The sequence below is a fragment of the Scyliorhinus canicula genome, chromosome 1 (genome assembly GCF_902713615.1).
Source record: "Scyliorhinus canicula chromosome 1, sScyCan1.1, whole genome shotgun sequence".
NCBI lineage: Eukaryota > Metazoa > Chordata > Chondrichthyes > Carcharhiniformes > Scyliorhinidae > Scyliorhinus > Scyliorhinus canicula.
Window position 1 is genome coordinate 82,449,563 of NC_052146.1, and position 26,966 is coordinate 82,476,528.

General features: G+C 47.4%; 1 protein-coding gene across 7 annotated transcripts in view; it reads right to left on the bottom strand.

Moving 5' to 3' along the window:
* Positions 1-26,498, bottom strand: part of si:ch211-225b11.4 (thyroid adenoma-associated protein homolog) — a 188,859-nt gene extending 162,361 nt beyond the window's left edge. For all 7 annotated transcript variants that reach the window (XR_005460320.1, XR_005460324.1, XR_005460317.1 and 4 more), the window contains exons 1-7: positions 26,447-26,498; positions 18,156-18,220; positions 17,119-17,146; positions 11,458-11,603; positions 8,328-8,450; positions 7,381-7,501; positions 2,670-2,818 (exon numbers count right to left, since the gene is read on the bottom strand). Coding sequence is in view for 1 of the 7 variants with exons in the window: in XM_038794198.1 (XP_038650126.1) it covers positions 2,670-2,818; positions 7,381-7,501; positions 8,328-8,450; positions 11,458-11,603; positions 17,119-17,146; positions 18,156-18,185 (597 nt within the window). In the remaining 6 variants the exon portion in view is untranslated. The remainder of the gene's footprint in view (positions 1-2,669; positions 2,819-7,380; positions 7,502-8,327; positions 8,451-11,457; positions 11,604-17,118; positions 17,147-18,155; positions 18,221-26,446) is intronic.
* Between the last annotated feature and the right edge of the window lie 468 nt (positions 26,499-26,966).

Sequence of the window (26,966 nt, forward strand, 5' to 3'; positions counted from 1 at the left end):
CTTTTGCCCGTTAAGTAAGAATGCCCAGTCAATTAAGATGAAGTGAGTGGCCAATAAACTGTTTGAGGTAAAACTGACCTTAAAGCAGTAAAATCAACTTTTTCCAACAGCAGCTGGGTATGGGATGTGATGGTTGCATGGGTGCACATCTGAGCAGCAACCCGGCAGATATGGTACAAGGCCCACAAAGTAGACTGACGGTGAGTGTTGAAACCGAGACCTGGACGGGAAACACTGCCAAGCATTAAGATGCAAAGCTTTTCTCATTCCTGACAAAGCTTTGCAAAGTTTTATTGTAATTACGGCTGTTTAATTCCTCGATATTTAATAAACGGGTGACATTTGGCATTCAATGTTGTCAACCCTATTGCTTTGACAAGTACATTATTTCTACTCTACATCCGACTTCCGGTGGTGGCGATGTGCTCTCCTCTGAAAACTTTAATTTTGGCCACTTTGATCTAAAAAGCAACCACTAAACCGACAAAAAAAATCCCTACCTTCACCCGCAACAAACCGAACGACAACGACCCAAATCCACCAAGAAACAGAAAAGACAGCAGAAGTAGTAAGAGCCAGGAGAGAAGGTCACAAACGGCAGACACAAGGAGCCAAGCCGAACAGAGCATGGCGGTCCGATGCGACAACCGGCATCGACCCAGCCACCGAAGGAGCAATGGATGGAGCTCCTGGCAGAGAAGCACCTAAAGCTGAGGGGCTACATCAAAGAATTCCTCATGGAAACTGTGAAGGTGGTTTGACCCCCTTTAAAGAGGCCCTGAAGAAGACTGAACGACAGTGGAAGCCCAGGAAGAGACGTTGCAAGAACTGAAAAGAGCTGCAACCAACCAGAGTTACTGGAACACCGCACTGGAAATGGAGGTGGCAAGCTAGTGGCTGTCCAGGGAGCGCTCGAGAAGGTCGAGGACCAGGAGAATAGATCCCATCGCCAGAATTTGAGGATCATAGGACAACCCGAAGGTACAGAGGGCAGGAAGCCAACAGATATAGGTGGCAAGAATGTTGGGGAAATTAGTCGGGGGAGAAAGCTTCCCCAAACCCCCAGAAGCAGACTACAGATCACTCAGACAAAGGCCCAAATCAGTGGAACCACCAAGAGCGATCATCATAAAGCTCCACAGATAGCAGGACAAGGAACGGATCTTAAACTGGGCAAGGAGCACGAGGTCCTGCAAATGGGAGGGTCACGCGATCCGTATACACCAGAACATGGGGGCCGACTTGGCCAAGCACCGGGCCAAGTTCAACGGAACCACATCAGTCCTGTTCAAAAACAAAATACGTTTTGGGATGCTTTACCCAGCAAAACCCTGGTAACCATCTGGAAAACCATAAATTCACCTCAGCGACACTGGACGCCTCGTTCAAAAACTGGAGACAGTTCAAGGGGACACTGACAATAGGGGACCTGTGCATAGATGGCAGGATAGCGACCCTGGGGGAACTGACAGAAAAGCGACAGCTCCCAAAAGATAATGAGCTGTGATACATGCAACTGAGGAACTCCCTCTGCAAGGAGACAACAATGGTCCCCCCCAACGACCAGGACACTCCCCACGGGACAGACTACTAACCACAGGCGAACTGAAATGAAACTAAATTAAATTAAAATCGCTTATTGTTGCAATTAGGCTTCAAATGAAGTTACTGTGAAAAGCCCCTAGTCGCCACATACTGGCACTTGTTCGGGGAGGCTGGTACGGGAATTGAACCCGCGCTGCTGGGCTTGGTGTGCTTTACAAGCCCGGGAACGGTAACTGAGTTGACATGTACGGATGACCACTGGAAGAAATAAGTTCACCACTGGACAAGACATGGGGAAAATGGGAGGAAAAACTAGGCACAGAAATAGGGGTAGGACTCTGGATCAAGGCACTGCATCGGGCAAACTTCACCTCCTCATGTGCAGGGCTGAGCACAATGCAGCTAAATGTGGTGCACAGGGCACTTGACAAGAACACACATGAGCGGGTTCTTCCCGGAGGTAGAGGACAAATGCGAACGGTGCCAGGGATACTGGCCGAACCATACCCACATGTTCTAGTCATGTCCCAGACTCGTTGAGTCTGATCTTTCAGGAAAATTATCTTTCAGGAAAATGGGACCAGAAATACTCACTAATGCTCCCTCATAGTCTTTGATACTCCTGTGTCGTCTCTTTGGGCCACATTTGGGTGTACACTCGACTGGACTACCTTCTTTGAGGCCATGTCCAGGGTTGTAGGGTGATGGGAGAGCAGTGCCCAAAGGTGGTGGTCTTTGGGGTATCAGAACAATCAGAACTCTTCATAAGGAGAGGGACAGACATCATGGGCGGGATTCTCCCATACCCGGCGGAGCGGGGCTCCCAGCGGAACGGAGTGGCGTGAACCACTCCGGCATCAGGCCGCCCCAAAGGTGCGGAATCCTCCGCACCTTTAGGGGCTAGGCCCGCCCCAGAGTGGTTGACGCCCCGCCGGCTGGCGTGGTGTTTGCATGGGTCTCACCCCCACAACCCTAAAAGATGTGCAGGGTAGGTGGATTGGCCACACTAAATTGCCCATGAATTGGGGAAAAATGAATTGGGTACTCGAAATTTTAAAAAAAAACATTAAATCCTCATGGCTGAAATTAGTTAATGCAAAACGATAAAAGTCTCTCTGTTGTACCCCATTCTGGAAGCCTGGAAGCTCACACACCAGCATCTTGTTCTTACTGCAGCTCACTAGGCTCCGACACATCAACAAGCTTCCCAAGCCATCGGTCCGCATCACTGGCAATCTGACCTCCAACACTCCGATGGTCAAGTCTCGAACCTCTGGAATAGTACACAAAGATACCAGGTTACATCCAAGAGTGGTGAGTTACCACAACCAAATCGGTGACTACGACCACAACCTCACCACTCCCAGCACCCCGTTGATAATACTCCAAGTCTCACACTCTGGGACAGTGGGTCACACGCTGTCCTTTCACACTCTGGGACAGTGAGTTACACACTGTCCTTTCACACTCTGGGACAGTGAGTCACACACTGTCCTTTCACACTCTGGGACAGTGAGTCACACACTGCCCTTTCACACTCTGGGACAGTGGGTCACACGCTGTCCTTTCACACTCTGGGACAGTGAGTCACACACTGCCCTTTCACACTCTGGGACAGTGGGTCACACGCTGTCCTTTCACACTCTGGGACAGTGGGTTACACACTGCCCTTTCACACTCTGGGACAGTGGGTCGCACACTGTCCTTTCACACTCTGGGACAGTGCGTCACACACTGTCCTTTCACACTCTGGGACAGTGAGTCACACACTGCCCTTTCACACTCTGGGACAGTGGGTCACACGCTGTCCTTTCACACTCTGGGACAGTGGGTTACACACTGCCCTTTCACACTCTGGGACAGTGGGTTACACACTGTCCTTTCACACTCTGGGACAGTGAGTCACACACTGCCCTTTCACACTCTGGGACAGTGGGTCGCACACTGTCCTTTCACACTCTGGGACAGTGAGTTACACACTGTCCTCTCACACTCTGGGACAGTGGGTCACACACTGTCCTTTCACACTCTGGGACAGTGGGTCACTCTCTGTCCTTTCGCACTCTGGGATAGTACGTCACACACTGTCCTTTCACACTCTGGGACAGTGTGTCACACACAGTCCTTTCGCACTCTGGGACAGTGAGTTACACACTGTCCTTTCACACTCTGGGATAGTGCGTCACACACTGTCCTTTCACACTCTGGGACAGTGAGTCACACACTGTCCTTTCACACGCTGGGACAGTGAGTCACTCACTGTCCTTTCACACTCTGGGACAGTGGGTCACTCTCTGTCCTTTCGCACTCTGGGACAGTGAGTCACACACTGTCCTTTCACACTCTGGGACAGTGAGTTACACACTGTCCTTTCACACTCTGGGACAGTGCATCACAAACTGTCCTTTCACACTCTGGGACAGTGAGTCACACACTGTCCTTTCACACTCTGGGACAGTGGGTCACACACTGTCCTTTCACACTCTGGGACAGTGAGTCACACACTGTCCTTTCACACTCTGGGACAGTGGGTCACACACTGTCCTTTCACACACTGGGACAGTGAGTCACACACTGTCCTTTCACACACTGGGACAGTGAGTCACACACTGTCCTTTCACACTCTGGGACAGTGGGTCACACACTGTCCTTTCACACTCTGGGACAGTGAGTTACACACTGCCCTTTCACACTCTGGGACAGTGCGTCACACACTCTCCTTTCACACTCTGGGACAGTGAGTCACACACTGTCCTTTCGCACTCTGGGACAGTGAGTCACACACTGTCCTTTCACACTCTGGGACAGTGAGTCACACACTGTCTTTCACACTCTAGGACAGTGGGTCACACACTGTTCCTTTCACACTCTGGGACAGTGGGTTACACACTGTCCTTTCACACTCTGGGACAGTGAGTCACACACTGTCCTTTCACACTCTGGGACAGTGGGTCACACACTGTCCTTTCATACTCTGGGACAGTGGGTCACTCTCTGTCCTTTCACACTCTGGGACAGTGGGTCACTCTCTGTCCTTTCACACTCTGGGATAGTGCGTCACACACTGGCCTTTTACACTCTAGGACAGTGAGTCACACACTGTCCTTTCACACTCTGGGACAGTGGGTCACTCTCTGTCCTTTCACACTCTGGGACAGTGGGTCACTCTCTGTCCTTTCACACTCTGGGACAGTGGGTCACTCTCTGTCCTTTCACACTCTGGGATAGTGCGTCACACACTGGCCTTTTACACTCTAGGACAGTGAGTCACACACTGTCCTTTCACACTCTGGGACAGTGGGTCACACACTGTCCTTTCATACTCTGGGACAGTGGGTCACTCTCTGTCCTTTCACACTCTGGGACAGTGGGTCACTCTCTGTCCTTTCACACTCTGGGATAGTGCGTCACACACTGGCCTTTTACACTCTAGGACAGTGAGTCACACACTGTCCTTTCACACTCTGGGACAGTGGGTCACTCTCTGTCCTTCCACACTCTGGGACAGTGGGTCACTCTCTGTCCTTTCACACTCTGGGACAGTGGGTCACTCTCTGTCCTTTCACACTCTGGGATAGTGCGTCACACACTGGCCTTTTACACTCTAGGACAGTGAGTCACACACTGTCCTTTCACACTCTGGGACAGTGGGTCACTCTCTGTCCTTCCACACTCTGGGACAGTGGGTCACTCTCTGTCCTTTCACACTCTGGGACAGTGGGTCACACACTGTCCTTTTACACTCTAGGACAGTGATTCACACACTGTCCTTTCACACTTCCCTTGTGAAAGAGGAATTATTGTTTAACCAACTTACTGGAGTCTTTCAGGAAGTGTCATGTGCTGTGGATAAAGGGAAACCGGTGGATATGCTGCACTTAAATTTCCAGAAAACATTTGAAAAGGTGCCACATCAAAGGTTAGTGTGGAAAATAAGAGCTCATGGTATAGGGGGTAACATATTGGTACAGATAGAAGATTGGCTAGCTGATGGGAAACAGAGAGTAAGCACAAATTGGCCTTTTTCTAGTTGGTAGGGTATGATGAGTGGCGTGCCACAAGGGTCAGTGCTGGGGACATTTACATATAATCTATATAAACGACTTAGATGAAGGGATTGATGTGATGATTTCCAAATTTGCTGATGACACAAAGATGGATAGGAAAGTAAGTTGTGAAGAGGACATATGGAGGCTCCAAAGGGAAATAGATAGGTTACGTGAGTGGGCAGAAATCTGACAAATGGAATATAATGTGTGAAGCTGTGAACTTATCCATTTTGGCAGGAAGAATCAATAAGAAGCTTATTATCTAAATGGTGAGAGATTGCAGAGCTCTGAGGTGCAGAGGGATCTGGATGTTTTGGTGCATGAATCACAAAAGGCTGACATACAGATAGTGTGAGTAATTAGGAAAGCTGATAGAGTGTTGTTGTGTATTGTGAGGGAAAGTGATTACAAAAGTAGGGAGGTTATACTTCAGTTGTACAGAACATTGGTGAGACCATATCTGGAGTATTGTGTATAGTATTGGTCTTATTCAAGGAAAGATGTAAATGCATTAGAAGCAGTTCAGAGTTTTACTAGACTAATGCCTGTAATGGACGGGCTGTCCTATGAGGAAACGTTGAACAGGCTGGGGTTGTATCTGCTGGAGTTCAAAAGAGTGAGAGGTGACTTGATTGAAACACATAAAATCTTGAGGGGTATTGACAAGGTGTATGTGAAGAGGATGTTTCCTCTTGTAGGAAAATCTAGAACAAGGGTCATAGTTTAAAAATAAGCGGTTGCCCATTTAAAACAAAGATGAGGAGATTTCTTTATCCCTAAAGGTTGTGTGTCTTTCGAATTCGCTTGAAAAGGCAGTGGAGGCAGAGTCTTTGAATATTTTTAAGGCAGAGGTGAAAAGATTCATTGTAAGCAAGGCAGTTTTTGTTTATCAGGGAGGATGCATATTTGAGATTACTATCAGCTCAGTCATGATCTTATTAAATGGGGGAGCAGGCTATAGGGCTGAATGGCCTCCTGCTGCTCCTTGTTCCAATGCAAGAATTAGGTACAGCAAGTAATTAGGAAATCAAATTGCATGTTGGTGTTTATTGCAATGTACAGGAATAAAGATGTCTTGCTACAATCACACAGGGCTCTGGTGAGACCACACCATATACAGTATACAATTTTCTTCTCTATGTTTAAGGAATAATATACTTGCATTGGAAGGGGTACAGTCAAGGCTCACTAAATTGGTTTCCAGATTGAGAGGGTGGTCCTACAATGAGAGGCTGAATAAATTGGGCTCTGTATCCTCTGGAGTTTAGAAGAATGGAAGATATCTCATTGAAACTTTCAAGGTTATAAAAGGGGTTTGATAGGATTGAAAAGGAGATGTTACTTTCCCTGGCTAGGGACTCTAGAAAAAGTGGGAATAGTTTCAGGATAAGGGACTGATCATTTACAACAATCCTTTATTTCTACGACTATAAGACTAACACCTCAAGGATCTTCCTGGGATTTGCACTGTAGGAGTTCTATGGTTCTATGGATACAGTAAAGAACATATTAAGCTAACCAGCCTCTTTCAGATCTTTAGATGAATCATCCAATTAGTCTCACTTCTCTGAGTTTTCCCCATTACCCTACATTTGTCCCCTCCAGTATTGATCCAATTCCCTTTATAAAGTGATTATACGTCTTCAAACAAAGTGACCAATATCTGGTATGAGCCCACAGAACAGGAATTCAGATGAAAAATCCACAGGAGGACTGCAAAAAAATGGGAGCTGGATAAGTGAAAAACTCATCTGGACTTGTCTGAGAATATGGGATGATTTCCAACCTTCCTGTGTCAGTTGTATTGCACGAATGGCTGCCATTGCCCCAAGATGTGGCTGAGGTGTGCTGTTAATTAGCTTCACCAGTGCTGTACTCGCCAGCAGTCGGCTGTCTGTGTGTGAACTCTGCAAGAACAAATAACACAGTTAGGACTAGAGAAAGCCAGCACTACTCCCTCACTGCAACCCAGCACCTACAGCTTCCTCCTCAATCCTGATATCTGGCCTTCGTCTTTCCTCTGATCTGAGGTAGTTCTCTATTTCAAAAGTTGCCTTCTGAAGCTCTGCTTCCTTCTTTATCAAACCCACCTTTACAATCGCAACAATTCAACACTCTCCAAAGACTACATCTGCCCAAGTCAGGCTCCTGTTCGGTAACAAAATGAGGGAAACCTTGTCCAGCCAGTTTCTCTTTCTCTCTCTCACTCTCATGTAATCTCTCTTCTCCTTCTGGTTTTGTTGACACTCAGGTGATCCTCTGAACTTTTCACCTGACCTCTAAACACCCCCTTTATACACATCTGCACTTTCCTACATCATCTGTACTGATATGAAGATTTATTCCGCTATCTCCAACCTGCCTGGAGTGTGGAAACTGGGAGTTGTCACACTTTTACTCTTTAATCTGCCCTTTTTCAAAACCCAAGCTGGACAGCGTGTCCACTTTTCCTCACCAACCCATGCAAACAAGAGATATTACCACCAGAACACACATCCAGATTCTTTTATTTTTTCTCATTACGAGTCTGAGGAAGGTTGCCACAATCACCATTGAAGGAAACTGTGACCAAACTTGCTTTTTTCAATTAAATCCTATTCTTGTTCTAGAAACCAACAATTGGACTCTAGTCTGGAGGGATCAAAAAAGTCAGGAGCCCAAACTCTCGATCCCAAAAACAGAGGCAATGAAATTAACTGGGTTAAACTCATCTGAACCAAGGAGATGGCTTACCTGTCCCATGATGACTTGGAACAGAAATCCCAGAATCCTTTGCAGCACTTCCTTTCCAGGCTCCCCACTCCATACAGCACATCCAATATTCTTAGGCACTGCCTGGAAGATCTGAAGACAGATCTAGTGGACCAGAAACAGATCAAACACATAGATAGCGAGAGCCAAGTGTTTCTGACAAGATTACAGCAAATTAGGTTAATTCCTATTGACTGTCGAAAAGTGCCCAGAAGAGTACCAAAGCCATACAGAGAAGGAAGATTCCAGGAATGAGCTGGACGATTTGATTTTAGCCAGTTTAAGCGATTGCTGCAATTGACCTGCATAACTTACTATCTTTTGTTGTTGCAAAGAACAAACAGTGAGTTTGACTAGAAACCGTGTTCATAGAAATCAATAGAATTCTTACAGTGCATAAGGATGCCATTTAGTCCATCAAGTCTGCACCGACCCACCGAAAGAGCACCCTACCTCGGCCCGCCCCATCCCCGTAACCCCATAACCTAACCTACACAGCTTTGGGCTCTAAGGGACAATTTATCATGGCCAATCCACCTAACCTGCACATCTTTGGACGGTATTATGTACCTTCACTCATAATACACTAAATAAACCAGTCTCCAGCATCACAACTGGTATTGTTTAGCCTAACTTCCTAAAGTAACCTGTTTTCATCACAACTAAACGTACCAAAATAATACCACACCCTGGAAGCATTGTTCAAGCCACAGAGGCATTTGCTTAGTTTTCAGTTTTACTGCCCCATCAAATACCTGTTCAAGTGGTTTCAATAAAACCTCTCGCTGAAAAGTATCACTCTGCAGAAATGTAAGCCTGAATTTTGCACATGTTGGATACACACGGTGGGTGGTTCCAGAAGCTGCTGCTCGAGACTTACAAAAATAAAACGTGATATCATGCTGACTGGCAGGTTAAGTGTGGGCCAGCATGAAACACGTCCGGATATTGTCACAGTGAAGCCAGCAGGGGCAAAAGCGTGACGGGAACCGGGTCCAATGTGGACCCAACGAGAGGTTCAAAGGTGGCTGCGCAGACTGTACAAGACATCAGAGGACATGGGGAGAAACAGAACTCTGCACATTCTCGTGGAGGCAGAGAATATCAGGTCGGACATACTCATTCTGCCAGATGGCAAGAGGTAGGCCAACCCAAGATATCCCGGGCAGAGGTGGACACTAAGGTCAACAGGCATGATGTAGTGCACCACACATGGATACATGTGGGAAAGGTCCAATGATTTTCTGAGCTGGGCGAATGTTATAGGTGCAGACAAGGATTTTGGATAAGAATCCAACTTTGTACTTTGGAAAATTGTGAAGAAATGTAACTGCACCACAGGAGTAACAATATTGCCCTGCTCATTTACACTGTTTGGGTTCCGCCAGGGTCACTCAGCTCCTGACCTCATTACAGTCTTGGTTCAAACATGGACGCTGAACTCCAGAGGTGAGGTGAGAGTGACTGCCCTTGACATCAAGGCAGCATTTGATCTGAGTATGACATCAAAGTGTCCTGGCAAAACTGGCATCAATGAGAATCAGGGGGGAAACTCTCCACTAGTTGGAGTCATTTCTGGAACAAAAGGAAAATGGTGGAGGCTCTTGGAGGTCAGTGTTCTCAGTCCTGGGATATCACTGCAGGGGTTTCTCAAGGAACTCCGTGTCCGAGGCCCAACCATCATCAGCTGCTACATCCTTCCAACACAAGGTCAGATGATGGATGTTCGCTTATGATTGCACAATGTTCAGCACCATTCGCGACTCCTCAGACACTGAAGCAGTCCATGTCCAAATGCAGCAAGACCTGTACAATATCCAGGCTCAGGCGGACAAGTGGCAAGTAACATTTGTGTCACACAAGTGCCAGGCAATGACCATCCATCCCCAAGAGAGAATCTAACCATCTTGCATGATTTTCAGTGGCATTACCATCACTGAATCCCCTACTATCAACATCCTGGGGGTTACCATTGAGCACAGACTGAACTGGACTAACCATATAAATCCTGTGGAGACAAGAGCAGGTCAGAGGCGAGGAATCCTGCGGCAAGTAACTCATCTCCTGACTCCCCCAAGTCTGTCCACCACCTACAAAGCACGAGTGTGATGGAATACTCCACACTTGCCTGGATGAGTGCAGCTCCAATAACACTCAAGAAGTCAACACCATCCAAGACAAAGAAGCCCACTTGATTGGCACTCCTTCCATAAACATTCACTCCCTCCACTATCGACACACAATAGCAACCATTTACAAGGTGCACTGCAGGAACTCACCAAGACTCCGTAGGCAGCACCTTCTAAACCCACGACCATTATCAAGGAAAAGGGCATCAGATACATGGGAACACCACCACCTGGAAGTTCCCCTCCAAGTCACTCACCATCCTTACTTGGAAATAGATCGCCATTCCTTCACTGTTGCTGGGTCAAAATCCTGAACTCCCTCCCTAATACTCTTACCAATTTGTGACTCTTACCAATTTTTACAGGTGCACCAAAGGAAGCATCCTATCTGGGGGTGGCACAGTGGTTAGTACTGCTGCCTCACGGCGCCGAGGACCCAGGTTCAATCCCAGCCTCGGGTCACTGTCCGTGTGCCGTTGGCACATTCTCCCAGTGTCTGCATGAGTCTCACCCCCACAACCCAAAAGATGTGTAGATTGGCCACTCTAATTGGACAATAAATAAATAATTGGGCACTCTAAATTTACATTGTGTATGTCCTATGTTTTTCATGTATGGAACGATCTGCCTGGACTGCGCGCAGAACAATACTTTTCACTGTACCTCGGTAACGTCACAATAAATCCAAATCTAAATAGGTGTACGTGCACCACGTGGACTGCAGCGGTTCAAAAAGGCAGCTCATCACCTCCTTCTCAAGGGCAATTAGGGATGGGCAACAAATGCTCGACCAGCCAGCGAAATCCACATCCCGTAAAAAAATTATTTAAAAAAACTTCAGGCATACAGGACGCCTCATCTGAGGGTTTGCTCTGGAGGTTGCTTTAGACCCTGTTGATCATGAGGATTGGTATCCAACTAGACAACAAATCAAAACATAGTAAATACTAGAACAAGGAAAAGAACCAATGATAACACCTCACCTTGACAGTCAGCTGTTCCCAGTCTCTGTCGCCTCCACCCTCAGACTCCAGCACGTGACTAAAGGTGTCAGACACTCTGGTTAACAGCAGCACCAGTTGATCAGTGTGGGAACACCAGTCCAGATACTTTGCCACACAGGAACTCACTAGAAGAATGCAAAAAACAGTTTCAGCCAATCAGCCCTCCCCGTCACAATGGCAAACTGTTCAGTTTGTAAAACGGAAAAGATGCAAATCTCGGAGACCAACACTAACAAAACCTCTCAACAGTGACAAAACCTCATTAAAAAAAAAAACACAACCTTCGCACTCCAGCCCAGATAAAAATCAAACTGGTTAAAGTCAGAATAGGAACAGAGGAGGCACTGGGCAGGTAACGGGATAGGAACAGAGGAGTCACTGGGCAGGTAACAGGATAGAAACAGAGGAGTCACTGGGCAGGTAACGGGATAAGAACAGAAGAGTCACTGGACAGGTAACAGCAGAGGAGCAGAGGAACAGAGGAGTCATTGGGCAGGTAATGGGACAGGAACAGAGGAGTCATTGGGCAGGTGACAGAAGAGGATCAGAGGAGGCACTGGACAGGTAATGGGACCGGAACAGAGGAGGCACTGGGCAGGTAACAGCAGAGAAACAAGAAGATACTGGGCAGGCAACAAAAGAGGAACAGAGGAGTCACTGGCTAGGTAACAGGATCGGAACAGAGGAGGCACTGGGCAGGTAACAGGATCGGAACAGAGGAGGCACTGGGCAGGTAACAGGACAGGAACAGAGGAGGCACTGGACAGGTAACAGGATAGGAACAGAGGAGGCACTGGGCAGGTAACAGGATCGGAACAGAGGAGGCACTGGGCAGGTAACAGGACAGGAACAGAGGAGGCATTGGGCAGGTAACAGGACAGGAACAGAGGAGGCACTGGGCAGGTAACAGGACAGGAACAGAGGAGGCATTGGGCAGGTAACAGGACAGGAACAGAGGAGGCATTGGGCAGGTAACAGGACAGGAACAGAGGAGGCATTGGGCAGGTAACAGGACAGGAACAGAGGAGGCACTGGACAGGTAACAGGGCAGGAACAGAGGAGGCACTGGGCAGGTAACAGGACAGGAACAGAGGAGGCATTGGGCAGGTAACAGGACAGGAACAGAGGAGTCCTGGGCAGGTAACAGGAAAGGAACAGAGGATCACTGGGCAGATTACATGATTGGAACAGGGGAGCCACTGGGCAGGTAACAGGACAGGAACAGAGGAGGCATTGGGCAGGTAACAGGACAGGAACAGAGAAGTCATTGGGCAGGTAACAGGATCGGAACAGAGGAGGCACTGGGCAGGTAACAGGATCGGAACAGAGGAGGCACTGGGCAGGTAACAGGATAGGAACAGAGGAGTCACTGGACAGGTAACAGGACAGGAACAGAGGAGGCACTGGACAGGTAACAGGATAGGAACAGAGGAGGCACTGGACAGGTATCAGGACAGGAACAGAGGAGGCGCTGGGCAGGTAACAGGATAGGAACAGAGGAGTCACTGGGCAGGTAACAGGACAGGAACAGAGGAGGCATTGGGCAGGTAACAGGACAGGAACAGAGGAGTCCTGGGCAGGTAACAGGAAAGGAACAGAGGATCACAGGGCAGATTACATGATTGGAACAGGGGAGCCACTGGGCAGGTAACAGGACAGGAACAGAGGAGGCATTGGGCAGGTAACAGGACAGGAACAGAGGAGGCATTGGACAGGTAACAGGACAGGAACAGAGGAGGCACTGGGCAGGTAACAGGACAGGAACAGAGAAGTCATTGGGCAGGTAACAGGATCGGAACAGAGGAGGCACTGGGCAGGTAACAGGATCGGAACAGAGGAGGCACTGGGCAGGTAACAGGATAGGAACAGAGGAGTCACTGGACAGGTAACAGGACAGGAACAGAGGAGGCACTGGACAGGTAACAGGATAGGAACAGAGGAGGCACTGGACAGGTATCAGGACAGGAACAGAGGAGGCACTGGGCAGGTAACAGGATAGGAACAGAGGAGTCACTGGACAGGTAACAGGACAGGAACAGAGGAGTCACTGGACAGGTAACAGGACAGGAACAGAGGAGGCACTGGGCAGGTAACAGGATAGGAACAGAGGAGTCACTGGACAGGTAACAGGACAGGAACAGAGGAGGCACTGGGCAGGTAACAGGACAGGAACAGAGGAGGCACTGGGCAGGTAACAGGATAGGAACAGAGGAGTCACTGGACAGGTAACAGGAAAGGAACAGAGGATCACTGGGCAGATTACATGATTGGAACAGGGGAGCCACTGGGCAGGTAACAGAAGAGGAACAGAGGGGTCACTTGGCAGGTAACAGGACAGGAACTGAGGAGTCACTAGGCAGTTAATAGGACAAGAACAGAGAAGACACTGGTCAGGTAAAAACAGGGAAACAGAGGAGCCATTGGGCAGGTAACAAAAGAGGAACAGAGGAGTCACTGGGCAGGTAACAGATTAGGAACAGAGGAATCACTGGATAGGTAACAGGTTAGGAACAGAGGAATCACTGGATAGGTAACAGGTTAGGAACAGAGGAATCACTGGATAGGTAACAGGTTAGGAATAGAGGAATCACTGGGCAGGTAACTTGGTGGGCTCCTGCACAGAGAATGACTTTGAAAACATTTGTATCAATTGTAAAGCAATCAACTGCAATTTTAATGGATATGAAGAAAAACTGGTCCATGTGACATGACAACCCTTGACCTTGAAGCAGTACCAACAGGAAGGAATTTAAGATACAGAAGCTGTGTGGCTGGCAGACATGAGTGTTGCAAGATAAAGGAGTGTTGTAGGCAGGAGACAATCAACACGCAGATGCAGATTCTTATGACCCTCCAAGAGGCCCAGGGATCTACAACCTCACGAGTCATGTGGCCTCACCGGAGTACGATCTACCTAGATGGGGGGTGCTAGAGGCGTTTGACGCCAAGACTGTGGACTGGACCCAATACCTGGAGTGAATGTGGCTAATTATTTCAATGTAACAACATCGTCAGGGACGACAAACGGTGACTCTCCTTGCATTCTGCAGTGCAGACAGCTACAGCATCATCAAAAGTTTGACTTTTCCACATTCACCTGACACCCATCAGTTTGCGGAATTAGTTATCCTGGGAAGCAACCATTTGATCCAAAACTGCCACTGATTGTTTACTGTTTTTCGTTTCCACACAGCCAGCCAAAACCAGGGAAAATCTGTAACTGAATTTCTGGCCTCGTCGAGTTCTATGAGTTCGGCCCAACATTATTGAAGGCGCTCAGAGACTGGCTGGGCTGCATCATCCATGATGCGGCAACCCAAGAATACTTATTGGGAGAAAACACATCTCGACCTGAAGAAAGCAACCAAAATAGCTGTGTCCCTGGAAGGTGCAGAATGCAGTGTCCAAGAGCTTCGAGGAATGGCGGTCCTAAACCTAGGATGCCCAGCAGGACATGGAGCGCCCTCTTCCCGTGTTGTAGTTCAGGACTCCCACCATTGGAGCCACACCCGAGGAGACCAGGGACAGAGACAACACTTGCCCGGCGAGAGACGCTGTGACTCCCCACACCGGGGACTCCCGGCCTACGGAACGGATGCACCAGAGAAACTGACGGGATGCCAGCGAGGAAGCCCACCTGCCCACTACCACTACACCAATGATTGTAGAGGCGGACCCATTTCGTGGACCATTCTGTGGACAAGCCGCTGGAGAGGGTCTACCACCTTTACTGCACCTCGGCACCACGATTGGCACCCATCCAAATGACAGTCCGGATCAACGGTTTCCAAGCACAAGCGATACCGGGGCTGTGGTAATCACCTGCTGCATTTACGACCAAATCCGCTCGCGCATCCGCGTTTTGGCATTGCGGGACACTGATACACAGCTGCTCCACACTTTATGGATTTGTTGCCTGTTACGACGGCTCAGGTGAAGGCATGGACACATATTGGCACATAGTGCTGTACAGGGCCTAGCATCGTGCCCTCCCAGAGGATCTGCATACTTTTACCATTAAAGTGGCCAAACTCAACGTGGTGCATGGCAACCTGCTGTGGGGTTCCCAGGTGGTCATCGCTGAGCACGGCAGGGGGAAATCTTGCAAGATTTCCACAGCGGGCACCCGGGAGTCTCCAAAATGAAAATGTTGGCCCGGAATAGACACAGATATTGAGAAGTTAGCAAAACAATGCACATGGTGCCAAGAACACCAAAAGCTCCCCCTTGCAGCTCCGCAGCTCTACTCCATCCATGGGAATAGCCGGGCGACCATGGTCCCGTCTCCATGTAGATTTCACGGGGTCTTTCCAAGGGGCAATGTACCTAATTATCATGGACGCACATTCAAAATGGAATGGATGTCCCCTGAATGACCACGATGACATCATGAGCCACCACCGAGCTGCTCAAGCAAACCTTCAGTGTTCATAGGCTTCCCGAGGTATCGGACAACAGCACTGCCTTTACAAGTGTGGATTTCGCCAATTTTCTTAAACAAAACAGGGTCTGTCATGGTCGAACAATACCATACCACCTGTCCTCCAATGGTTTGGCCGAACTAGCACTGCAGATGTTTAAACTTGGGATGCAGAAGCAGACCTCAGGTTCCCCAGAAACCGCTTTACCTGTTTCTTTTTTACTACAGGACCACTCCACACACCACCACCAGGTGATGCCCATAGAACTTTTGATGAGACATCAGCTGCGCACATGGCATTTTCCGGACATCGGAGAACGGATCCACAGCCAACAGGAACAAGTCAAAATGAGACGAACAGGAGGCTCAGGTGAGTGGCCTCACCTGAGTACGATCTACCTAGATGAGCGGGAAGAGCCACCTCCTTAAACCAGGACATAAATAGTTGGGCCGGTCGTGGGTGCCGAAGTCTTTTCTACAGTCGTCGCTTCCGAGTGGTCGCTTTGCCTGAGACTTTGCACAGATATAAAGGAAAAGCAGGCACAGAAAGAGCACAGATTTCATATGATGAGAAACAAGCAAAGCTCTCACTACAAAGGTTAATTTTTTGTTTGACAGTAGAAAGAAAAATCGAATTCCAGAACCATGTGAAAGTGAGCTAAAAGAGACTGAATTTTAAAAAGTAATTTGGTTAGCTTGGGCATGCAAAAGTGCTAAGAGTTTGTATCAGAGGGCCAGATCATATTGTTGATAAGTCAAGTGGAAAACAACTCTGGAAAGCTATACATTCAAGATTAACGTGACCCGAGTGAAAAAGGATATAAACATGCAACTTGTCGTTTTAGCGGCATCAGAGGATCCTGGAAAAAATGCGGCTGCTGGGCAATGTGATGCGAGGGCCAACGTGACTGAGGTGGAAAGACTGTGCAGGGAGTGATTCAAGTGCTTGTGATTGCCTTAGACTTAGCTGTTATTGATTATTTAAAGTGAAATTTATCTTTTGATTTCAAGTATTATTTACCTGTTAATGTTTAACTTGCATTAGTAAAAAATACAAAAAGTGAAATCTTGTCAGCAATTTCTTCATTCGGGGTGATTAGGTAAATGTGGTTACATTTTGGTTTCCAGTTTCCCTACGAGGAGATATGTGGAGTGGGGGGAAGGCATCAACTAGCCAGACTCTAATTTGGCACTGAATATAAAGACACCCAGACACATACCTATCTGCAGTTCATTCACCGACAACACCTGAAAAACAAGGAGAGTTGCATGAAATATGTATTAATCAGATACTATAATACACACACCTACACCACCACACACACTTAGCCTCTCAAAACTGTTCCACAATTGGGCAGCACAGTGGCACAGTGGTTAGCACTGCTGTCTCACAGCACCAGGGACCTAGGTTTAATTCCGACCTCGGGTGACTGTGTGGAGCTTGCAAGTTCTCCCTGCGTCTGCATGGGTTTCCTCCGGGTGCTTCGGTTTCCTCTCAAAGATGTGCAAGTTAGGTGGATTGGCCACGCTAAACCGCCCCTTTGTGTTCAAGGATGTGTAGATTAGGTTAAGAGGTTATTAGGATAGGGTTGGGGAATGGGTTTGAGTGAAGTACTCTTTCAGAGGGTCAGTGCAGAATCGTACTGTCGGAATTCTATGATCTATGAATTCAATCAGATCATGGTTTATCTGCGATTGTATTCCATTTACAGAATCTGCCTTTATCCCATATCCCTTAATACTTCTGGATAACAAAATCTATCAATCTCAGATTTAAAATTAACAACTGATCTAGCACCAATTCTTATTTGCTGAAGAGAGTTCTGAACTTGTATCAAAGTTTTGCGCTTTGACTCCTGAAAACTCTGGCTCTAATTTTGACAGTTTTCACCTCCAGGTTAAGCAAGGTGTTGCACGTCTCAGATGTTCTTGTGTTCTCTCAGTGACATAAGAGTTTTTCTCCTCTTTTCACACAGCAGTTCCATGAGCCTCTCAATCCTTGTGCACTTGCTATTCATGAGCATGGACCAACATTAACATATAGGCTGGAGTCAAAGCTCCTTGTCTAATTGCACAGCCATTACACGTCGGCTGCTCTTGTCTGATGGATAGTATCGCTGTTGGCAGTGGGTTTATTATCACAGCCAGAGCGAGCCTACCAGTGGCATCACAGGTGTTAAGGAGTGTGATAGGACAGAGTGCCACCTATGTAACTCACTCACTGTCCAGTTAGTCAGTAGAATATAACAGTTTATACCCCCTGTGTCTCCAATAGATTATTCTGCATCTTCTCTATCACAGCATTTCTCCTCTTCTATCGACCTGTAAATCAACATCAAAACAAGATTTTCAGCAGACTAATCAGAGAAGAAAGAAAAAGTGAGGCTTCCATTTTGTAGCTTTTTTCAAGTCAGTAAGATATCTCAAAGCACTTTACACTAATGAAGTGTAGTCCCTGTTGTAATGTTACAGAGTCAGGAAACACCAATCTTTTGTGAGCAAAGTGACCTGTGGGAATGTGAGTTAATTTGGAGGGGGGTATGCACTGAATTCCCACTTTGAACCAAATTCTCAAATATACTCACTCGAGTCTCACTCGGGCTAAAGTCTCTCTCACTCCTTTTTGTCTTACTGATTGTATGCGTTAAAATGTCTCTTTCGTATATAGAGCTGTGATGACTCACCCTCTAGCTAAGCTTCCTGATACAGTAATCAACAACTATTCAGGCAGGTGAATTTCCGGTGATTGACAGTTTCTTAAAAATAAACTTAGAGTACCCAATTCTTTTTTCCCAATTAAGGGGCAATTTAGCATGGCCAACCCACCGAGCCTGCATATCTTTTAGGTTGCGGGGGTGAAACACATGCAAACACAGGGAGAATGTGCAAACTCCACACGGACAGTGACCCAGAGCTGGGATCGAACCTGGGACCTTCGGCGCCGTGAAGCAACAGGGTCAACCCACTGCGTCAACCGTGTCAACCGTGGGTCAACCGTGCTGCCCTCCAGTCATTGACAGTTAATTGCCACCAAGTAGCCTATTTAACTAGGCTACTTAACTTACTTAAAGGCTGTTAGTTCTAGGTCAGAATCTAACCCTTACTCTAAAACTGAACATTGATAAAACTTGATAAAAGATTTACCAATTGAATCCCCAGGTTGAACCAAATTCCCAAATATATTCACTGGGTCTCTGTCTCACTCAGGCCGAAGTCTCCCCTCACTGACCACACTCAGTGAGTGGGAGAAATGAGCAAAGATGAGGATTAAAGATAACTTTAATCTCAAGTCTGATTCTTGTATCAGGGATGATGTTAAACTATCTGGTTACCAGTGGTCACATTTGACTGCACATTGGAAACTGTTCCAATCTCTTGATGCCAAAAATACAAAACTTTGGAAAAGCTCAGCAGGTCTGGCAGTATCTGCGGAGAGAGAAACCCAGTTAACGTTTCAGCGCTGTAACCTTTCATTCGAACTCCAGTTTCTTGATGTGTAGCTTTATCGGCCTCAATGTTTCAGATTCACAATCCTGTATCAGAAGGATTCAGCTCTGCTACATACATAGTCGGATTCTCCCCTTTCCTTTGCATTCCAGATCCTGAGCAGGTCCTTTATTATGGCAACTGCTCAGCTTCATCAGCTTGTCCTCCTCATAAATTCCCTGTTCAAGGAGTGTGACATCACCTATGTGGTTAAAGTTGGATAAAGATATGTGATCAATGGCAAAGGTGATATTTGCACAGATGGAGTAGAGGATGTAGTCCATTGCATGGCAGAATAAGGCTTGGGCCAGACCAAATGTGATGCAGAAACTCAGACTCATGGATTCCCAGGCAGACACATGCTCCTGGATTATTAGGTGGATCTTGAATGTGACCCAGGAGGATGTCAAGCATGCCACACATTGTACAGCCTGGCTTCTTTCCACATAATCAAAGGCTACATTGCTGTTAATGGATGTGACTGGCAAAGGGAAGCTAAAGGCACAATGATTCCAAGACTATAAGAACATAAGAACATAAGAACTAGGAGCAGGAGTAGGCCATCTGGCCCCTCGAGCCTGCTCCGCCATTCAATTAGATCAGGGCTGATCTTTTGTGGACTCAGCTCCACTTTCCGGCCCGAACACCATAACCCTTAATCCCTTTATTCTTCAAAAAACTATCTATCTTTACCTTAAAAACATGTAATGAAGGAGCCTCAACTGCTTCACTGGGCAAGGAATTCCATAGATTCACAACCCTTTGGGTGAAGAAGTTCCTCCTAAACTCAGTCCTAAATCTACTTCCCCTTATTTTGAGGCTATGCCCCCTAGTTCTGCTGTCACCCGCCAGTGGAAACAACCTGCCCGCAACTATACGCTACTCATAAGGATCATTCCTCAGGACAACATTCCTCAGGTTTGAATGGCTGATGCTGAGAACACGAAGACATTTCCCAAGAACAAAGGAGAGATACAGGTCCATAAGCCACACATCCAAGGCTGCTGAGCAAATTGCAATCAGTTCCATAGGGAGAAAGTGGCTTTGAAGCAACGTCATAGGACTTGTAACCCATAGGCCAGAACTAATGTTCCAGGGACACAGGTCAAATCGCACCAGGGAGGGCAGCACAGTGGCACAGTGGGTTAGCCCTGCAGCCTCACGGCACCGAGGTCCCAGGTTCGATCCCGGCTCTGGGTCACTGTCTGAGTGGAGTTTGCACATTCTCCCCGTGTTTGCTTGGGTTTCACCCCCACAACCCAAAGATGTGCAGGGTAGGTGGATTGGCCACACTAAATTATTCCTTAATTGGAAAAAATGAATTGGGTACTCTTAAAAAAAAATTTTCAATCCCACCAGTGCGGCTGGCAGAATTTTAAAAAATCAATTAATTATCTGGAATTGAAAAACTAATCTCAGTAATAGTGACCATGAAGCCATGGTTGTAAAAACCCGTCTGGTTCACTAATGTCCTTTAGGGAAGGAAATCTGCCGTCCTTACCTGGTCTGGCCTACATGTAACTCCAGATCCACAGCAATGTGGTTGACTCTGAAATGGCCGAGCAAGGCACTCAGTTCAAGGGAAATTAGGGATGGGCAACAAATGCTGGTTGGCCAGCAGCGCCTACATCCCCTGAAATAATCAATTTTCTTCCACTCAATGGTACTGGCCCAGAGGTCCATTTAATCATTTTATTGTTCCCGATCCAAATGGGCCAAGAAGGGGTTTGAAGGCACTGCTGAAGCAGCCTTTTGTGTCATCCATGTTCCCAAGTATAATAATGAAATCATGTAGATTGTAACTTCCATAAACTAACAGAGTTTGCCTTTGTTGGGGTCTGGTTAGAAACATTGATTGTTATTGTTATAGCACAGCAAGTGGTCATTTGGCTCTCCCAAGGAGTAATTCACATACTGACACTCCCCTGCTCTCTCCCCACACCCCTGCACTCTCCCCACACCCCTGCACAGTCCTCCCTCCCAGATACTTGGCAAATTTAGGACAAGGTATAAAAATGCATGGTGCAAAAGCAGGCCACTCTGTCCAACCAGTCAATGCAGGCCGAAAAACGAGCCCTGAGTCCAATCGCACTTTCTAGCATTTGGTTCATAGCCCGACAGGTTACGGCACTCGAGGCGCACATCCAGACACCATTTCAGGCAGTGCGTTTCAGACCCCACAACCCTCTGGGTGAAAACATTTTTCCTCATCACCCCTCCAATTCTTCAACCAATCACTATATCTATGCCCCCGAGTAACTGATCTCTCGACTGTGGTAATTAGGCCCTTGTCATCTACTCCATCCAAACCCCTCAAAACTTTGTACATTTCAGCCAAATCTCCCCTCAGCCTCCTCTGTTCCAAGGAAAACACCACCAGGCTTTTCAACTTTTCCTCATAGCTATAATTTTCCACTCCTGGCAAGAGGAGATTGGAAATCTCCTCTGCACCCTCTCCAATGCAATTATATCCTTTCTGTAATGTGGTTTCTAGGACTGCATACAGTGCTCAAGTTGTGGCCTAACTAGTGTTTTATACAGTTCCAGCTAAACCTCCCTGCTCATATATTCTCTGCCTTGGCTAATAAATGAAAGGATTCCACATGCCTTCTTAACCACCTGATCAATGGGGGGTGGATCACGTGATATGAGCGCGGGAGCAGCTGCGTTTTCATGAGCTCTGGCTCTGCTCATCTTTTAATCCTTTACTTTATCATAGTGCACATTTGTTTATTGTCTTTTCTCTGAGATATACATCTTGCACTATGTCCCTGGCTGATCCGGATTGGAGTTTTGCGAAGAGATGCTGAGTTAAATCGTGGAGAACCCTCGTTTGACCGTGGCAATTGGGGATGGTTGGATGGAGGCCAGCTTGTACTGGTGTTGTTGCTGGTGAGATGGCCTTCACCCTGGTATTGCTGTGTGCATCGGATGATTGCTGCTATTGAGAATGTGACCTTGGATCCAGACTTTCAGAGCACCCTACGTGCTCTCATCCCACGTACTCCCCGCCTCCCCGCGTTGGGAGATCTTTACTGCCTCCCGAAAATACACAAAGCCAACACACCAGACCGACCTATCGTATACGACAATGGGAACCTCTCTGGCTACATCGAGGGCATCTTGAAACCCATCGTACAAGGAATGCCCAGCTTCTGTCGCGACACGACGGACTTCCGACAGAAACTCAGCACCCTTGGACTAGTTGAACCGAGAATATTCCTTGTCACAATGAACATCTCGGCACTCTACACCAGCATCCCCCATGACGACGGCATTGCTGCAACAGCCTCAGTACTCAACACTGACAACTGCCAATCTCCAGATGCAATTCTGCAACTCATCCGCTTCATTCTGGATCACAACTTCTTCACCTTCGACAACAAGTTCTTTATCCAGACACACGGAACAGCCATGGAGACCAAATTTGCACCTCAATATGCCAACATCTTCATGCACAAGTTTGAACAAGACTTCCTCACCGCACAGGACCTTCAACCGACGTTATACACCAGATACATGGATGACATTTTTTTCCTTTGGCCCCACGGCGAGGAATCACTGAAACAACAACACGATGACATCAATAAGTTCCATCCCACCATCAGACTCACCATAGACTACTCTCCAAAATCGGTTGCATTCTTGGACACACATCTCCATCAAGGACAGTCACCTCAGCACTTCGCTTTACCGCAAGCCCACAGATAACCTCACGATGCTTCACTTCTACAGCTTCCACCATAAACACATTAAAGAAGCCATCCCCTATGGACAAGCTCTGCGTATACACAGGTTCTGCTCAGACGAGGAGGAGCGTAACAGACATCTACAGACGCTGAAAGATGCCCTCATACGAACGGGATATGGCGCTCAACTCATCGATCGTCAGTTCCAATGCGCCACAGCAAAAAAAAACGCATTGACCTCCTCAGAAGACAAACACGGACACAACCGACAGTGTATCCTTCGTCGTCCAGTACTTCCCTGGAGCAGAGAAACTATGACATCTCCTTCGCAGCCTTCAACACTTCATCGATGAAGACAAACATCTTGCCAAGGTCATCCCCACACCCCCACTACTTGCCTTCAAACAACTGCGCAACCTCAAACAAACCATTGTTTGCAGCAAACTACCCAGCCTTCAGAACAGCGACCACGACACCATGCAACCCTGCTATGGCAATCTCTGCACGACGTGCCAATCATCAACATGGATACCACCATTACACATGAGAACACCACCCACCATGTATGCGGTACATACTCATGTGACTCAGCCAACGTTGTCTACCTCATACGCTGCAGGAGAGGATGTCCCAAAGCATGGTACATTGACGAGACCATGCAGACACTGCGACAACTGATGTACGGACATCGCGCGACAATCGCCAGGCAGGAATGTTCCCTTCCAGTCGGGGAACACTTCAGCAGTCAAGGGCATTCAGCCTCTGATCTCCGGGTAAGTGTTCTCCAAGGCAGCCTTCAGGACGCTTGACAACGCAGAATCACCGAGCAGAAACTTATAGCCAAGTTCCGCACCCATGAGTATGGCCACAACCGGGACCTTGGATTCATGTTGCATTACGTTCATCCCCCACCATCTGGCCTAGGCATGCAAAATCCTAACAACTGTTCTGGTTTGAGACAATTCACACCTCTTTAACCTGGGATTACCCCTCTCTGAATCTGTAAAGACTTAATTACCTGCAAATGCTCACATTCAAAGCATTGTATTGCATCTTTGACTCTGCTTATATATATATGTTTCTTTAACCTACGTCTTCATTCACCCGAGGAAGGAGCAGTGCTCCGAAAGCTAGTGATTTGAAACAAACCTGTTGGACTTTAACCTGGTGTTGTTCTCTTATTGAGAATGTTCTTCTGGTTGAGGATCTCGACCCCGTGGTGCAGGGCTTTGAAGCCCACTTTGAGGAACTGCCAGTTATCCTTGGGAGAATGGTAGAGATGCAGGAGAGAATCCTTGTATTCGATAGAGCTCTTTTCCTGGTGAAGGTCCCTCCTTCGATTCGTTGAGATCCTGCTGCATGGTGTGTCACCTATCCTGATGGATTCGGGAGGCAAGAGCGAGACAAGTAGTGCCCATAAACCCAGTCCCTGGTGAGAAGTGGGAGGCGAGTTCCCTATTGAGTTTGAAAATTGGCTGCCATACTTTATTAATCTTACATAGAAACATACATAGAAAATAAAAGCAGGAGGAGGCTATTTTGGCCCTTCGTGCTCTCTCCGCGATTCATTATGATCATGGCTGATCTTCAAGTTCAATACATCGATCCCTTCAGCCCCAAGAGCTATATCTAATTCCTTCTTGAAATTACACAATGTTTTTGCCTCAACTACTTTCTGTGGTGTGAATGCCACAGATTCACCACTCTTATAGGTGAAGAAAGTTCTCCTCACCTCAGTCCTAAAAGGTTTACCCCTTATCCTCAAACTATGACCCCCTAGTTCTGGACTCCCCCACCATCAGGAACATTCTTTCTGAATCTACCCTGTCTAATCCAGTTAGAATTTTACAAGTTTCTATGAGATCTCCTCTCTCTCTTCTAAACTCTGATGAATATAATCCTAGTCTCTCACATGAAAGTCCTGCCAGGGCAGCTCGGTGGTGCAGTGGATAGCACGGCTGCCACACGGCACCGAGGCCCCATGTTCTATCCTGGCGCCCTGGGTCACTGTCCGTGTGGAGTTTGCACATTCGCCCTGTGTCTGCGTGGGTTTCACCCCCACAACCCAACAATGTGCAAGATAGGTGGATTGGCCACACTAAATTGCCCCTTAATTGGTAAAAATGAATTGGGTACTCTAAATTTATAAAAAAGGAAAAGAAAATCATGACAGTCCTGCCATCCCAAGAATCAGCCTGACAAACCTTCACTGCACTTGCTCCATTAATCAGAATCCTTCCTCTGAAAAGAGCACCAAAACTGCACACAATACTCCTCTTGATCTGGAGAATGGGCACATCAGGTTCATTGGAGTACAGTGTGCCTGGTCTTCAAGGCTTGGGTGGTTTGGGCTCCCCAGCGACTGCCCCAATGTTATCCTGTTCTCAATGCTCATCATGAGGGGTTGGAAGTGGCCAATTGTGCCAAGTCAGTCGGGAACTAGGCTGTGGATCGCTTGGGCACGGGTGACAGCATGGTGGAAGTGAAGGTGCTTCGTTTGTTGGTATCCTTGAGATCCTGAGATATGTTCACTGATCCTGTCATGACTTTGACCTTTTCAAGCAACATAGATGATGTTATTATTCTTTAATTCTTTAATAATCCTGGACATTGCTTCCTTTTGGTCATGTTGTTGATTATTTGTCATTTTCGTTTTTCCGGCAAGGGGATGCGAGATGTGAGCACGAGGGCGAGAGTCACCTGTTAGCAAAAGCCATATTGAGCCTATGTGAAATGTGTTCTGTGCAGTTTTACTTTGTGCTGTAAACCTTGTGGTTATGAGAAGCAAGTGCTTTTTGGACACCCCTTACCTTGTTTACAATGGGTGCAGCAGAGCAATGGGTGGTCGATTGGTGTGGAGTTGGTGGCAGGGTTAGTGAAACCCTCACTAATCCTATGGACTCAACAGAAACATCTGTCACCCATCACCCCAGTGGATGTGTGAGCCACAAAGATAGTGGGCAGGATCATTACTGAATGCAGTGCTTACCACTGCCCCTACTCAGAATCTGTCCTCTGGGTTACACACATTGTTTCCTCTGTTAGGGGCCAATCTGTTCGTCATTGGCTCCAGTCCAGGAGAAGGACCCTGGGGAAAGGAGCTGTTCTTTCCTCTCACAATCCACACCAGTGTCTAGAATTACACTGTCGGGATGAGGAGAGACTGAGTGCTGGAGAAGCTGGGGAATGGGTCCACTGATCACATCCCCGCATCAACCTCACATCCCCCCACCCCGAATGGCAACCCCCCATCCCGGGGACAGACCCCACACAAATCGGGAGACACAGAGCCTGCTCCTACCCCCCCGGCAGCTTCAACAACTCCCGACCCGGACACATGATCCAGTCCTCTGATAACACTCGGCCCCTCTACCTGTTCGTTTTTCTGTTTCTGTTCCTGCTCCTTTTCATGCGGTATGTCCAACCGACTCCGGAAAGGTCAGCCCGCGACAGCGCCACCAACGCCCGGAAGAGTAACTCCAGGGAGAAGCTGTCAGAACTCAGAATCAATATTCAATCAGACTCCCCATAGTCAATAATAGAGAGATCAATAATCAATCAGACTCCCAATAGAGATAAATAAGACCATAATAGAGAGATCAATAATCAATCAGACCCCTATAGACAGATCACTAATCAATCAGACCCCTTTATAGAGAGATCAATTATCAATCAGATCCGCTATGGAGAGATCAATAATCAGTCAGACCCTCTGTAGAGAGTGTGAGGAATGCAGGAGGATTCATTGAATCAGGATGCAGTTGAGTTTTCCATACATGTCACACATATCAGGTAATAGGGAAACCTCAGAAGGTAATCAAACCTGCACTTTTAATACCCATTCCACCATTTGAGGAACCTTTAACTAGGACCTAATTGATTATATGGGACCC